Here is a 17,259-nt window from a genome sequence, read left to right on the forward strand (position 1 = left end):
ACAAAGCACTTCATGTTAACTTAGAAGAAAGTGACTGAGTGAGGGAATCAGGCAATGACTAGAACAGTAGGAAGCTAAATCATATGGCGGCAGGGTAGCCTAGTGGTTAGAGCGTTGGACTAGTAACCGGAAGGTTGCAAGTTCAAACCCCTGAGCTGACAAGGTACAACTCTGTCGTTCTGCCACTGTTCCTAGGCTGTCATTGTAAATAAGAATTTGTTTTAACTGACTTGCCTAGTTAGATAAAGGTAAAAAAAAAAAAAAAAATATCAGCTATGACTGGTTCTGGACTGGTTCTTAGTCATTCTAAATATATCTCTTATTGCATTCTTGTCCCTGACAACAGTATCACTGTAGTAAACCATTTGACAGGTCACAGCTCTTCTACTTCAGTGTTTTAGATTAAATAATTACATTATAATGTGCACACGTGTACACACACACACTCCAGGTGGCTCGCAGCTTACTTTGGCCGCTGTGCCACTGTCCCTCTCATGCCATCTGGTTAGAGAGGCCTCGCCAGCATCAGGGGTGCCCCTCAGGAACTGGCAGCAGCACCAACCAAGTTTCTGTCTCCTCTTTGGATGCTGCTGATGTCATCACGTTGCTAGGAAGACTGTGCAACTCAAGTTAGTTGCCTGCCTCAATAGGGAGGAGGAAAACATTGGCAGGCTAAAGCAGCTAAACTATGTCATAATCTGGAACTTTTGGAAGGATGACCCAGACTGGTCTGAGACTCTGTTGGGTTCTGTTACCACCCACTACCCTCTTTTGGGTTCTGTTCCAGCGCACTTCTTTTGTTGTGTTCTGTTTCAGCCTACTTCCACTGTTGGGTTCTGTTCCAGTCCACTTCCACTGTTGGGTCCTATTCCTGTGCACTTCCTCTGTTGGGTTCTGTTCCAGCCCACTTCTTCTGTTGGATTCTGTTCCAGTCTACTTCCTCTGTTGGGTTCTGTTCTGAACTGGAACTGGGCCCTGACAGTAAATCTCAGTAAGAACAAAATAACGGTGATCCAAAAAAGGTCCAGTCACCAGGACCACAAATACAAATTCCATCTAGACACTGTTGCCCTAGAGCACACAAAAAACTATACATACCTTGGCCTAAACATCAGCGCCACAGGTAACTTCCACAAAGCTGTGAACGATCTGAGAGACAAGGCAAGAAGGGCATTCTATGCCATCAAAAGGAACATAAATTTCAACATCCCAATTAGGATTTGGCTAAAAATACTTGAATCAGTCATAGAGCCCATTGCCCTTTATGGTTGTGAGGTCTGGGGTCCGCTCACCAACCAAGACTTCACAAAATGGGACAAACACCAAATTGAGAATCTGCACGCAGAATTCTGCAAAAATATCCTCCGTGTACAACGTAGAACACCAAATAATGCATGCAGAGCAGAATTAGGCCGATACCCACTAATTATCAAAATCCAGAAAAGAGCCATTAAATTCTATAACCACCTAAAAGGAAGCGATTCCCAAACATTCCATAACAAAGCCATCACCTACAGAGAGATGAACCTGGGGAAGAGTCCCCTAAGCAAGCTGGTCCTGGGGCTCTGTTCACAAACACAAACACACCCTACAGAGCCCCAGGACAGCAGCACAATTAGACCCAACCAAATCATGAGAAAACAAAAAGATAATTACTTGACACATTGGAAAGAATTAACAAAAAAACAGAGCAAACTAGAATGCTATTTGGCCCTACACAGAGAGTACACAGCGGCAGAATACCTGACCACTGTGACTGACCCAAAATTAAGGAAAGCTTTGACTATGTACAGACTCAGTGAGTAAAGCCTTGCTATTGAGAAAGGCCGCTGTAGGCAGACATGGCTCTCAAGAGAAGACAGGCTATGTGCTCACTGCCCACAAAATGAGGTGGAAACTGAGCTGCACTTCCTAACCTCCTGCCCAATGTATGACCATATTAGAGAGACATATTTCCCTCAGATTACACAGATCCACAAAGAATTCGAAAACAAATCCAATTTTGATAAACTCCCATATCTACTGGGTGAAATTCCACAGTGTGCCATCACAGCAGCAAGATTTGTGACCTGTTGCCACGAGAAAAGGGCAACCAGTGAAGAACACACACCATTGTAAATACAACCCATATTTATGCTTATTTATTTTATCTTGTGTCCTTTAACCATTTGTACATTGTTAAAACACTGTATATATATATAATATGACATTTGTAATGTCTTTATTGTTTTGAAACTTCTGTATGTGTAATTTTTACTGTTAATTTTTATTGTATATTTCACTTTATATATTATCTACCTCACTTGCTTTGGCAATGTTAACACATGTTTCCCATGCCAATAAAGCCCTTGAATTGAATTGAATTGAATTTAATTTAATTATAGCTAGAGGCCTAGTGTATCTATCCAGACAGTACTGGGATATAGCTAGAGGCCTAGTGTATCTATCCAGACAGTACTGGGATATAGCTAGAGGCCTAGTGTATCTATCCAGACAGTACTGGGATATAGCTAGAGGCCTAGTGTATCTATCCATACAGTACTGGGATTTAGCTAAAGGCCTAGTGTATCTTTCCAGACCGTACTGAGACATAGCTAGAGCCCTAGTGTATCTATCCAGACAGTACTGGGACACACACAGTGTATCTTTCCAGACAGTACTGGGACATAGCTAGAAGCCTAGTGTATCTATCCAGACAGTACTGGAACACACACAGTGTATATATCCAGACAGTACTGGGATATAGCTATAAAAGCCCAGTGTATCTATCCAGAGCCATGATACCAGGTTGAGTTTAGAACCTAGAATGATGAGTGATAATGACTGTCCTGCCTCAACAGCATACATATGAATAATACACTACTGCTGTTGGTCAAGCAGAAGTTGAACAATGAGGATACAGTATGTGATGGCCTTTGACTATCTATCCCATCAAAACAAAGGCCTCTGTTCATTCCATTCAGCAAGCCATTTTGTCCATGCCACTCAGTAAGGACAAGAGACAGCGATTCCATCCATCCATCCGTCCGTAGGACTGAGATCCCTGAACTATCTGGGATCCCCTCAAAAAGAGCCTGAAGTGGGGAGAGAGGGGGAAGCCACTCCACCACACCACACACACACCCCAACACACACACATACACCAACACACCCCAACATACACATACACCAACACACCCCAACATACACATACACCAACACACCCCAACATACACATAGACCAACACACCCCAACACACACATACACCAACACACCCCAACACACACATACACCAACACACCCCAACACACACATACACCAACACACCCCAACACACACATACACCAACACACCCCAACACACACATACACCAACACACCCCAACACACACACATACACCAACACACCCCAACACACACATACACCAACACACCCCAACACACACACATACACCAACACACTCCAACACACACACATACACCAACACACCCCAACACACACACATACACCAACACACCCCAACACACACATACACCAACACACCCCAACACACACATACACCAACACACCCCAACACACACATACACCAACACACCCCAACACACACATACACCAACACACCCCAACACACACATACACAGGCAGGCCAACGGGCTGACAGGGCATCAGTTAGTGGGTCCTGTATGGCTCAGTTGGTAGAGCATGGCACTTGCAATGCCAGGGTTGTGAGTTCAATTCCCACAGGGGGACCAAATGACAACAAGTTATTCTGGATAAGAGTGTCTAATAAATGACCAAAAAAGTACAAACTCTAGAATGGCAGGGCCGCTCTTCCAAAGACCTACTCTGGGGGATCAGAGGGACAATAGTCTATTTGTGGATGGTGTTATCAGGGGGATGGGCATTGTTATAGTCAACTGTTTCTGACCTTGTGGTCCATATGGACAGTAGCCAATAGCCAGGCCTAAGGGACAACAGGATAAACACAGCGGTGACAATAGATTAGAGCTGACCACATGCTGTGTTCACTACCTGCTGCTCACACAGAGAGAGAGAGTCAACTGAGTGATGGTTTGAGATAATGGAATTAATATAATAGGATTTTTCATGATTAAGTATAGCAGCAGTTGATTATAAAGCCATAATATAGTAGCAAATGTATAAACAAACACAGAATGCAGCTATAAAACTCCATTATTTTTACTGCCCGTACCTCACAGAGACAATTCTGCACTCTGCATCACGCCAATTTCCGATCGCTGAACGTACCTCACAGAGACAATTGCCATTTTATGGCATTTAGACTAGAAACCCCCTACTAACTCTGTGCACCAGGGACACACAGACTTAGAGGGGGATCCGTTTAGCCATTCCAGATAGCTACTGCTGCAGGTGATTTTGTACATCCCTGCTCAGGCCTGACCAACAGTGACAGCCCTGGCGGTTAATGCTGTCACGGGGCTTTCTAAAAGCAGGGGGCACAGTGAACGTCATGCTGTCTGTGTGTGAACGTCATGCTGTCTGTGTGTGAACGTTACGCTGTCTGTGTGTGAACATCATGCTGTCTGTGTGTGAACGTCACGCTATCTGTGTGTTTATTTATTTTTTATTTATTTTACCTTTATTTAACCAGGTAGGCAAGTTGAGAACAAGTTCTCATTTACAATTGCGACCTGGCCAAGATAAAGCAAAGCAGTTCGACAGATACAACGACACAGAGTTACACATGGAGTAAAACAAACATACAGTCAATAATACAGTATAAACAAGTCTATATACAATGTGAGCAAATGATGTGAGAAGGGAGGTAAAGGCAAAAAAGGCCATGGTGGCAAGGTAAATACAATATAGCAAGTAAATCACTGGAATGGTAGTTTTGCAATGGAAGAATGTGCAAAGTAGAAATAAAAATAATGGGGTGCAAAGGAGCAAAATAAAATAAATTAATTAAATACAGTAAATACAGAGGTAGTTGTTTGGGCTAAATTATAGGTGGGCTATGTACAGGTGCAGTAATATGTGAGCTGCTCTGACAGTTGGTGCTTAAAGCTAGTGAGGGAGATAAGTGTTTCCAGTTTCAGAGATTTTTGTAGTTCGTTCCAGTCATTGGCAGCAGAGAACTGGAAAGAGAGGCGGCCAAAGAAAGAATTGGTTTTGGGGGTGACTAGAGAGATATACCTGCTGGAGCGTGTGCTACAGGTGGGAGATGCTATGGTGACCAGCGAGCTGAGATAAGGGGGGACTTTACCTAGCAGGGTCTTGTAGATGACATGGAGCCAGTGGGTTTGGCGACGAGTATGAAGCGAGGGCCAGCCAACGAGAGCGTGTGAACGTCATGCTCTCTGTGTGTGAACGTCATGCTGTCTGTGTGTGAACGTCATGCTGTCTGTGTGTGAACGTCATGCTGTCTGTGTGTGAACGTCACGCTATCTGTGTGTGAACGTCACGCTGTCTATGTGTGAACGTCATGCTGTCTGTGTGTGAACGTCATGCTGTCTGTGTGTGAACGCCATGCTGTCTGTGTGTGAACGTCATGCTGTCTGTGTGTGAACGTCATGCTATCTGTGTGTGTGTCCGTGTCTCTGTTTATGTCTTTGTGTATGTGTATGGGAGTGTGTGCGCCTGTGTGTGTGTGTGTGTGTGCGCCTGTGTGTGTGTGTGTGTGTGTGTGTGTGTGTGTGTGTGTGTGTGTGTGTGTGTGTGTGTGTGTGTACGTGTGCGTGTGTGTGTGTGTGCGTATGTGTGTGTGTGTGTGTGTGTGTGTGTGTGTGTGTGTGTGTGTGTGTGTGTGTGTGTGTGTGTGTGTGTGTGTGTGTGTGTGTGTGTGTGTGTGTGTGTGTGTGTGTGTGTGTGTGTGTGTGGAGGGTTATGAGGGATAAGGTAGGGAGAGAGAAGTGCAGTGTAAGAACAGATGACCCCAGTAGGGCTTCTGTTGTAGTGGACTGCAAAAGGTAGAGTATATTCCTCTCTATTTCCAGAACCTATAACGAATAACATGCCTGTCACTTAACACCATCTGCGGACCAAATCCTTTCACACAGTCCGCTAAGCTGCTGTTGGCTGGAGAGATGTGACAATTTCTCTATCATACTCCCTGCCCACTTGGTCTGCCATTTACCATGACAACATGCCATATACGTTTTGCAGAGAGAGAGAGAGAAAAAATAGAATCAAATCGTATTTGTCACATGCACCGAATTCAACAGGTGTAGACTTTACCGTGAAATGCTTACTTACGAACCCTTCCCAACTATGTAGAGTTTTAAAATAAAAATACAATAGTAAAACAAGAGGAATAAAATAAAATATACAAGAATGGAGATATACAGGAAGTACCAGTACCAGATCAATATGGAGCTATATACAGGAAGTACCAGATCAATATGGAGCTATATACAGGAAGTACCAGATCAATATGGAGCTATATACAGGAAGTACCAGATCAATATGGAGCTATATACAGGAAGTACCAGATCAATATGGAGCTATATACAGGGAGTACCAGTACCAGATCAATATGGAGCTATATACAGGGAGTACCAGTACCAGATCAATATGGAGCTATATACAGGGAGTACCAGTACCAGATCAATATGGAGCTATATACAGGGAGTACCAGTACCAGATCAATATGGAGCTATATACAGGGAGTACCAGTACCAGATCAATATGGAGCTATATACAGGGAGTACCAGTACCAGATCAATATGGAGCTATATACAGGGAGTACCAGATCAATGTGGAGCTATATACAGGGAGTACCAGTACCAGATCAATATGGAGCTATATACAGGGAGTACCAGTACCAGATCAATATGGAGCTATATACAGGAAGTACCAGTACCAGATCAATGTGGAGCTATATACAGGGAGTACCAGTACCAGATCAATGTGGAGCTATATACAGGGAGTACCAGTACCAGATCAATATGGAGCTATATACAGGGAGTACCAGTACCAGATCAATATGGAGCTATATACAGGGAGTACCAGTACCAGATCAATATGGAGCTATATACAGGGAGTACCAGATCAATGTGGAGCTATATACAGGGAGTACCAGTACCAGATCAATATGGAGCTATATACAGGGAGTACCAGTACCAGATCAATATGGAGCTATATACAGGGAGTACCAGATCAATGTGGAGCTATATACAGGGAGTACCAGTACCAGATCAATATGGAGCTATATACAGGGAGTACCAGTACCAGATCAATATGGAGCTATATACAGGGAGTACCAGATCAATGTGGAGCTATATACAGGGAGTACCAGTACCAGATCAATATGGAGCTATATACAGGGAGTACCAGTACCAGATCAATATGGAGCTATATACAGGGAGTACCAGATCAATGTGGAGCTATATACAGGAAGTACCAGATCAATGTGGAGCTATATACAGGAAGTACCAGATCAATGTGGAGCTATATACAGGGAGTACCAGTACCAGATCAATGTGGAGCTATATACAGGGAGTACCAGATCAATGTGGAGCTATATACAGGAAGTACCAGATCAATGTTTAGCTATATACAGGGAGTACCAGATTAATGGGCAGCTATATACAGGGAGTACCAGTACCAGATCAATGTGGAGCTATATACAGGGAGTACCAGATCAATGTGGAGCTATATACAGGGAGTACCATATCAATGTGGAGCTATATACAGGAAGTACCAGATCAATGTGGAGCTATATACAGGAAGTACCAGATCAATGTGGAGCTATATACAGGGAGTACCAGTACCAGATCAATGTGGAGCTATATACAGGGAGTACCAGATCAATGTGGAGCTATATACAGGAAGTACCAGATCAATGTTTAGCTATATACAGGGAGTACCAGATTAATGGGCAGCTATATACAGGGAGTACCAGTACCAGATCAATGTGGAGCTATATACAGGGAGTACCAGTACCAGATCAATGTGGAGCTATATACAGAGAGTATCAATGTGAAATTAGGGAGAAAAGGGGGTTAATTTAAAAAAAAAACTAATTGAGTGTATGTAAACTTCTGACACACTGGGAATGTGATAAAATAAATAAAAGCTGAAATAAATCACTCTCAACTATTATTCTGACATTTCACATTCTGAAAATAAAGTGGTGATCCTAACTGACCTAACACAGGGGATTTTTACTAGGATTAAACGTCAGGAAATGTGAAAAACTGAGTTTAAATGTATTTGAATAAGGCGTACGTAAACTTCCGACTTCAACTATATAGTTTGGAGAGTCTGTATATGGTGTGTATATAGAGTCTAGTGAGTGTGTATATAGTGTATATATAGTCTAGTGAGTGTGTATATGGTTTGTATATATAGTCCAGTGAGTGTGTATATAGTGTGTATATAGTGTGTACATAGTGTGTATATAGTGTGTATATAGAGTCTAGTTAGTGTGTATATAGTGTGTATATATAGTCCAGTGAGTGTGTATATAGTGTGTATATAGTGTGTATATATAGTCCAGTGAGTGTGTATATAGTGTGTATTTAGTCTAGTGAGTGTGTATATACAGTCTAGTGAGTGTGTATATACAGTCTAGTGAGTGTGTATATAGTGTGTTTATATAGTCCAGTGAGTGTGTATATAGTGTGTATATAGTGTGTATATATAGTCCAGTGAGTGTGTATATAGTGTGTATTTAGTCTAGTGAGTGTGTATATGGTGTGTATATATAGTCCAGTGAGTGTGTATATAGTGTGTATTTAGTCTAGTGAGTGTGTGTATATGGTGTGTGTATTTAGTCTAGTGAGTGTGTATATGGTGTGTATATATAGTCCAGTGAGTGTGTATATAGTGTGTATATAGAGTCTAGTGAGTGTGTATATGGTGTGTATTTAGTCTAGTGAGTGTGTATATAGTGTGTATTTATAGTCCAGTGAGTGTGTATATAGTGTGTATTTAGTCTGGTGAGTGTGTATATAGTGTGTATTTAGTCTAGTGAGTGTGTATATAGTGTGTATTTATAGTCCAGTGAGTGTGTATATAGTGTGTATATAGAGTCTAGTGAGTGTGTATATAGTGTGTATTTATAGTCCAGTGAGTGTGTATATGGTGTGTATATAGAGTCTAGTGAGTGTGTATATGGTGTGTATATAGAGTCTAGTGAGTGTGTATATAGTGTGTATTTATAGTCCAGTGAGTGTGTATATGGTGTGTATATAGAGTCTAGTGAGTGTGTATATGGTGTGTATATATAGTTGAGTGAGTGTGTATATGGTGTGTATATAGAGTCTAGTGAGTGTGTATATAGTGTGTATTTATAGTCTAGTGAGTGTGTATATAGAGTCTAGTGAGTGTGTATATGGTGTGTATATATAGTTGAGTGAGTGTGTATATGGTGTGTACATAGAGTCTAGTGAGTGTTCGTAGAGTCAGTGTAGATAGAGTCTAGTGAGTGTGTATATGGTGTGTATATAGAGTCTAGTGAGTGTTCGTAGAGTCAGTGTAGATAGTCTAGTGAGTGTGTATATGGTGTGTATATAGAGTCTAGTGAGTGTGTATATGGTGTTTATTTATAGTCCAGTGAGTGTGTATATGGTGTGTATATAGAGTCTAGTGAGTGTTCGTAGAGTCAGTGTAGATAGTCTAGTGAGTGTGTATATGGTGTGTATATAGAGTCTAGTGAGTGTGTATATGGTGTTTATTTATAGTCCAGTGAGTGTGTATATGGTGTGTATATAGAGTCTAGTGAGTGTTCGTAGAGTCAGTGTAGATAGATAGGGTACCATTCATTGGATATTTACCAGTCTGGCTATTTAGCAGTCTTATTGGTTGTGGGTAGGAGCTGTCTCAGAGCCTGTATGTCCGAAAGCCATTGCTCCAGTACTGTTCACCGGGACGGTAGCAGAGTGAACAGTCTATGGCTTGGATTCTTTGGTGGAGGTCCTGGATTGCAGGAAGCTCGGCCCCAGTGATGTACTGGGCTGTCCACACCACCCTCTGTAGCGATTTGCGGTTAAGGGCGGTGTATTTGCCATACAAAGCGGTAATGCAGCCAGTCAGGATGCTCTTGATGGTGCAGCTGTAGAACTTTTTGAGGATCCGAGGGCCCATACCAAATCTTTTCAGCCTCCTGCTGGTGAAGAGGCGCTGTCGTGCCCTCTTCACGACTGTGCGTGTATGTGTGGGCCATGTTAGGTCCTTAGTGATGTGGACGCCAAGGAACTTGAAGCTCTCGACCTGCTCCACAACAGCCCCGTCGATGTGGATGGGGGCGTTCTCTCCCCTCTTTCTTCTGTAGTCCACGATCAGCTCCTTGGTCTTACTGACGTTGATGGAGAGGTTGCTATCCTGGAAACACACTGCTAAGTCTATGACCTCCTCCCTGTATGCTGACTCATCGCCGTCGGTGATCAGGCCTACAGCCATTGCTTCGCCAGCAAACTTGATGATGGTGTTGGAGTCGTGCGTGACCACGCAGTCGTGGGAGTATAAGAGGGGAGTAAGCACACACCCTGAGGGGACCCCGTGTTGAGGGTCAGCGTGGTGGAAGTGTTGTTGCCTACCCTCACCACCTGGGGACGGCCCGTAATGCAGTCCAGGACCCAGTTGCAAAGGGAGGGGTTCAGTCCCAGGATCCCTAGCTTGGTGATGAGCTTGGAGGGGACTGTGCTGTTGAACACTGAGCTGTAGTCTATAAACAGAATTCTCACATAGTTAATTCCCCTCTTGTCCAGGTGGGAGAGGGCAGTCGGAAGTGCAATTGAGATGGTGTCATCTGTGGATCTGTTGGTGCGGAATGCGAATTGGAGTGGGTCTAGGTTGTCTGGGATTATGGTGATAATATGTGTCGAGAGAGAGAGTGAAAGAAAGAAGAGAGATAGATATAGAGAGAGATGGAGAGAGAGAAAGATAAATGGGGAGGGGGAGGGCAGCATACTTACTGTACACAGTGAGCAGTTTGTGGCTCCCTCTGAAGTGTGTCATAATGTCATGTGCCATCTGGGATGACATTGCATGCCCATTCAGAGAGATCAGGGCTAGCTATCGGCGTCAAACATGATGCACCACTCGATTCTTTGCCTTACTAATGCTAAACAGAACTAAAATAAAATCCCAGTCAGTATGGTTAAAGAGTGGCGCGTCGTTATTACCCCCCGGTCTGGACAAGCATGACTGATATTATGAATAGCAGGCTATTAGCAGCTACTGATGTGCTTTTAACACGTTTGTTATTACCACACCAAAGGGACTGATCACCAATGGAGACAGCTTTCTATGAAAAAGCAGTTTTACACAATCCCATCAGACACGGTGTCGAGCCTACTCCTGCTCCCTTCCTCCAGCGCCCGACGTCGACCGGTCTACTAACCACAGGCTCTGGCAACTATCATTACGCACACCTGCTCCCCATCATTACGCACACCTGCTCCCCATCATTACGCACACCTGCTCCCCATCATTACGCACACCTGCTCCCCATCATTACGCACACCTGCTCTCCATCATTACGCACACCCGCTCCCCGTCATTACACACACCTGGTTATCATTTTCTCCGTGATTACTTTATTTAGCCCCTCAGTTGACGGCAGTCATTAGGTAGTATTGTTTTCTCTCACGTTCTGTACGCTTCTCATGTTTGTTCATCTGTATAATTTCTTTATTAAATTCACCTTCCGCACCTGCTTCCTGACTCACGGCGTATTACGTTACAATTGGGATAATAGTCATGTCTAAGAAATGCTGTTAATGTGGAACTTTTCTGTGTTTTTTCAATTTTCTTAAGGGCCCTTGGAATCATAGAAAAAGATGATCAACAGAGAGACTAGCCTAAAACAGCTGGCTACAGCTGACGTGGAACATATATCCATATATGCACATTGATATTGAGGTCATACACTTTGCTAGAATACAGTCCTGGCAGTGGCTTACTCTAACCACCTGCTTTGCTGAATGATAACATTACCAGGTGTAGGTGTATATGTGGTAGAGGTGGCACAGACACAAAGACACTCTCTTTTTGCTTGTCAGCTGCACACCAAAATAATTCAACACACGATCATTCATAGATCCGAGTAAATGCTAGAAAGATGTTACTAGAAATATCTGTAAATGCTAAAGTTATATTGTGAATTTACAGGCAACAATTATGTAGAGGCAGGAGATCGTTACTAACAATGAGAAATGATTCACATTCAAAAGGTGTCTTTATATTGTTCAATCAATTTTCCTCAAGGCATTCTGCGTAATATTTGCACGGACCAATCCCAGACCAGAAAGCGCACCCATTAACACTGAGATCAATGAATAAACACAAACCAATATCGTACCCCACCCATCACTGACTGATTGATTGATTGAAGGAATATTAATTCACCCCAAAGCCTGCCCGAGGTTAAACCATCCCAAGCCGTCTGCTAGAGGTTAAACCATCCCAAGCCGTCTGCTAGAGGTTAAACCATCCCAAGCCGTCTGCTAGAGGTTAAACCATCCCAAGCCGTCTTCTAGAGGTTAAACCATCCCAAGCCGTCTGCTAGAGGTTAAACCATCCCAAGCCGTCTTCTAGAGGTTAAACCATCCCAAGCCGTCTTCTAGAGGTTAAACCATCCCAAGCCGTCTGCTAGAGGTTAAACCATCCCAAGCCGTCTGCTAGAGGTTAAACCATCCCAAGCCGTCTGCTAGAGGTTAAACCATCCCAAGCCGTCTGCTAGAGGTTAAACCATCCCAAGCCGTCTGCTAGAGGTTAAACCATCCCAAGCCGTCTTCTAGAGGTTAAACCATCCCAAGCCGTCTTCTAGAGGTTAGACCATCCCAAGCCGTCTGACAGAGGTTAAACAATCCTAAACCATCTGACAGAGGTTAAACCACACCAAGCCGTCTGCTAGAGGTTAGACCATCCCAAGCCGTCTGACAGAGGTTAAACCATCCCAAGCCGTCTGACAGAGGTTAAACCACACCAAGCCGTCTGCTAGAGGTTAAACCATCCCAAGCCGTCTGACAGAGGTTAAACCACACCAAGCCGTCTGACAGAGGTTAAACCACACCAAGCCGTCTGACAGAGGTTAAACCATACCAAGCCGTCTGCTAGAGGTTAAACCACACCAAGCCGTCTGCTAGAGGTTAAACCATACCAAGCCGTCTGACAGAGGTTAAACCACACCAAGCCGTCTGCTAGAGGTTAAACCATCCCAAGCCGTCTGCTAGAGGTTAAACCATCCCAAGCCGTCTGCTAGAGGTTAAACCATCCCAAGCCGTCTGCTAGAGGTTAAACCATCCCAAGCCGTCTTCTAGAGGTTAGACCATCCCAAGCCGTCTGACAGAGGTTAAACCACACCAAGCCGTCTGACAGAGGTTAAACCACACCAAGCCGTCTGACAGAGGTTAAACCATACCAAGCCGTCTGCTAGAGGTTAAACCACACCAAGCCGTCTGACAGAGGTTAAACCATACCAAGCCGTCTGCTAGAGGTTAAACCATCCCAAGCCGTCTGACAGAGGTTAAACCATACCAAGCCGTCTGCTAGAGGTTAAACCATCCCAAGCCGTCTGACAGAGGTTAAACCACACCAAGCCGTCTGACAGAGGTTAAACCACACCAAGCCGTCTGACAGAGGTTAAACCATACCAAGCCGTCTGCTAGAGGTTAAACCACACCAAGCCGTCTGACAGAGGTTAAACCACACCAAGCCGTCTGACAGAGGTTAAACCATACCAAGCCGTCTGCTAGAGGTTAAACCACACCAAGCCGTCTGCTAGAGGTTAAACCATCCCAAGCCGTCTGCTAGAGGTTAAACCATCCCAAGCCATCTGACAGAGGTTAAACCATACCAAGCCGGTTCCCTGCTGTTGATTTGGATGTAGGAGGGTCTTACTAAACCTGCATGGCTTGTTGATGATAATTCCACCACTAAAACCACCCCCCTCCATTCGGAATTGCGAGAAATCTCTCCCAAGATGAATCTCAGTGTGAGTGTCAAGTATGGCTACACCTTGTCCCACCCCACAGTCTAGCACACTGAAGCACTTTGAGACAAAGCAACCTGAGTAAGATGATGTGAAATATAGAAATAAACAATTGAACTGATTGAGTGGGTTTGTCTGTGTACATGTGAGAGAGAGAGAGAGAGAGAGAGAGAGAGAGAGAGAGAGAGAGAGAGAGAGAGAGAGAGAGAGAGAGAGAGAGAGAGAGAGACACAGAGAGACGGAGATAGAGAGAGAGAGAGAGAGAGAGAGAGAGAGAAAGAAAGAGAGAGAGAGAGAGAAAGAGAGAGAGAGAAAGAGAAGGTGAGGGTCATTTAGAATGTGCAGGTGTTACAGTACTGAGTGTAACCCCTACAAAACAATTCCATACCTCCACTTCCCCTCACTAGGCAACCTAAAGCACCACTGAGCCTTATTCTCTAGTAGGTTACACCCACATTCATTGCCACAGTAAATACTGCAAAATCAGGTTTAGTAACTTAAGTTTCCTTTTTACCTGTATGAAGGTTCAATGCCTTTCTCTGAATTCACTTTCTTTACAAAGGTAAAAGAATGTAATGAAAAACATCATTACAAATTAGAACAGGAAGTATAGGCTACTTACCATTAGAATTCATTGTTGAGTTGGCATTCGAAAAGTGATACCTTCAAACTATTAGGTTACTGGATAAATACAGTTGTCATATGCACCATGTCCTGCTGTGTAATAGGTAGAAAATAAAACAAAAATAATGACAAATACTAGAGCAAGGCTGGCATATTTAATATTTAGGGTTTCAGCTCAGAGCAGCTCCAAACTCCTCAGCCTTCTCTCAGCTCCGAATACAGTCCAGAGTGCCTATCCTCTCTAAGCAAGGTGAAGAATCAATCTGAAACCTGATTGGAAAAGACGGGGTGTTCCCTCTGTTCAGAAACGGATTACAACAATGCTCTGGTAGAGACAGTTGAGGATTTCATGTAAATCCGGATTGGAATTGTTGTACAGTAGGCTACTACAGAGCTGCTCTGTCTTGTTCCATCGTCACCGCATCCTTTCTTCTGAGGAATACAGTAACGAGGCTGCGCTTTCGATGGTAGTAGGCTACTTTCACATCGCTGCTGTCAATGCGCTCTGGTGAGTAGAAGCTTTTCGGATGACCGGATCTGAGCGCAGTGGCAGGATGGAGCGGTGGACCGAAATGGTACGCGAGCGCCGAGCAGTGGTCCAACATGCTTTTTACACAACTCCATTTAAAGAGGAACGAGGTTGTCTGCTACGTTTCATTGGCAGAAAGGATAGGCCTACATGTGGGTGTCTGAGTGTCAACACATGACATGGAAACATTGGAATTTTTAGTATGCAAAGTACCTTAGTATGCAAAGTACCTTTTTGTAATTATCAGAACCTAAAAAATAGTTAATGTACATTTAAACTTAGGATACTTACTGGGCTTCCTAAGTCCTAGCCACATGTATGACTAAAAAGAGAAGATTGTAAAATAAATATGTCTATTAAACTTCAAGATTTGGGCAACCTACAGTTTTTCTTCATCATTATTTAAATAATTATTACATGGCTTCCAGCATGCGCGATTCGTTTGCAGTCTAGACTCGGAGGGGTGAACATCTCCTGCTCTGACTGCAGCTGGGAGGGACTGCTGCGCGAGGACTGGGCCGCCTGTGAGTGCTTTGGGACAGGGGTGGGGTCCACGGCAGCACCCGCTGCTCGTTGAGAAGAGTAAGAACGATAGGTGCTTTCATGTCAGTCTCCAAAAGTCTCCAATAACACCAGAAAAAGTCACTAGATTTGTCGCTAGTCACTTTTTTGAAAGTGTGTTGTTAGAGGGGTCTGAATACTCTCTAAATATAGTTGGCAACACTGCATCTAGTGGTCATTTAAATACAGTCATTGCTATCGGAGATCCTTTGGATACCCCTACTCCATTGAAGTTGACATGTAAAATGGTTAAGGTTAGGGTTAGGGTCGCAGTTATGGTTAGGGTAGGGGTTAAGGTTAGGGTAGGGGTTAAGGTTAGGGTAGGGGTTAAGGTCAGGGTAGGGGTTAAGGTTAGGGTTAGGGTTAGGGTTAGGGTCACAGTTATGGTTAGGGTAGGGGTTAAGGTTAGGGTAGGGGTTAAGGTTAGGGTAGGGGTTATGGTTAGGGTAGGGGTTAAGGTTAGGGTAGGGGTTAAGGTTAGGGTTAGGGTAGGGGTTAGGGTAGGGGTTAAGGTTAGGGTAGGGGTTAAGGTTAAGGTTAGGGTAGGGGTTAAGGTTAGGGTTAGGGTAGGGGTTAAGGTTAGGGTAGGGTAGGGGTTAAAGTTAGGGTAGGGGTTAAGGTTAGGGTAGGGGTTAAGGTTAGGGGTTAAGGTTAGGGTAGGGGTTAAGGTTATGGTAGGGGTTAAGGTTAGGGTAGGGGTTAAGGTTAGGGTCGCAGTTATGGTTAGGGTAGGGGTTAGGGTTAGGGTAGGGGTTAAGGTTAGGGTTGGGGTTAAGGTTAGGGGTTAAGGTTAGGGTAGGGGTTAAGGTTAGGGTAGGGGTTAAGGTTAGGGTAGGGGTTAAGGTTAGGGTCGCAGTTATGGTTAGGGTAGGGGTTAGGGTAGGGGTTAAGGTTAGTGTAGTGGTTATGGTTAGGGTAGTGGTTAAGGTTAGGGTAGTGGTTAAGGTTAGGGTAGGGGTTAAGGTTAGGTTTAGGGTCACAGTTATGGTTAGGGTAGGGGTTAAGGTTAGGTTTAGGGTCACAGTTATGGTTAGGGTAGGGGTTAAGGTTAGGTTTAGGGTCACAGTTATGGTTAGGGTAGGGATTAAGGTTAGGGTTAGGGTTAGGGTTATGGTTAGGGTTGGGGTTAAGGTTAGGTTTAGGGTCACAGTTATGGTTAGGGTAGGGGTTAAGGTTAGGTTTAGGGTCACAGTTAAGGTTAGGGTAGGGGTTAAGGTTAGGGTTAGGGTCACAGTTAAGGTTAGGGTAGGGGTTAAGGTTAGGGTTAGGGTAGGGTTTAAGGTTTAGGGTCACAGTTATGGTTAGGGTAGGGGTTAAGGTTAGGTTTAGGGTCACAGTTATGGTTAGGGTAGGGGTTAAGGTTAGGGTAGGGTTTAAGGTTAGGGTTAGGGTTAGGGTAGGGGTTAAGGTTAGGTTTAGCGTCACAGTTATGGCTAGGGTAGGGATTAAGGTTAGGGTTAGGGTTAGGGTTATGGTTAGGGTTGGGGTTAAGGTTAGGTTTAGGGTCACAGTTATGGTTAGGGTAGGGGTTAAGGTTAGGTTTAGGGTCACAGTTAAGGTTAGGGTAGGGGTTAAGGTTAGGGTTAGGGTCACAGTTAAGGTTAGGGTAGGGGTTAAGGTTAGGGTTAGGGTAGGGTTTAAGGT

General features: G+C 44.0%; 1 protein-coding gene across 4 annotated transcripts in view; it reads right to left on the reverse strand.

Moving 5' to 3' along the window:
• Positions 1 to 15,039, reverse strand: part of LOC110534842 (actin-binding LIM protein 3) — a 112,830-nt gene extending 97,791 nt beyond the window's left edge. For all 4 annotated transcript variants that reach the window (XM_090188922.1, XM_090188921.1, XM_090188920.1 and 1 more), the window contains exon 1: positions 14,524 to 15,039. In XM_090188922.1, the coding sequence (XP_090045048.1) occupies positions 14,524 to 14,536 (13 nt within the window). In that variant the 5' untranslated portion in view covers positions 14,537 to 15,039. The remainder of the gene's footprint in view (positions 1 to 14,523) is intronic.
• Between the last annotated feature and the right edge of the window lie 2,220 nt (positions 15,040 to 17,259).

This window comes from Oncorhynchus mykiss, chromosome 10 (assembly GCF_057628025.1).
Source record: "Oncorhynchus mykiss isolate SJ-2025 chromosome 10, ASM5762802v1, whole genome shotgun sequence".
Lineage (NCBI taxonomy): Eukaryota > Metazoa > Chordata > Actinopteri > Salmoniformes > Salmonidae > Oncorhynchus > Oncorhynchus mykiss.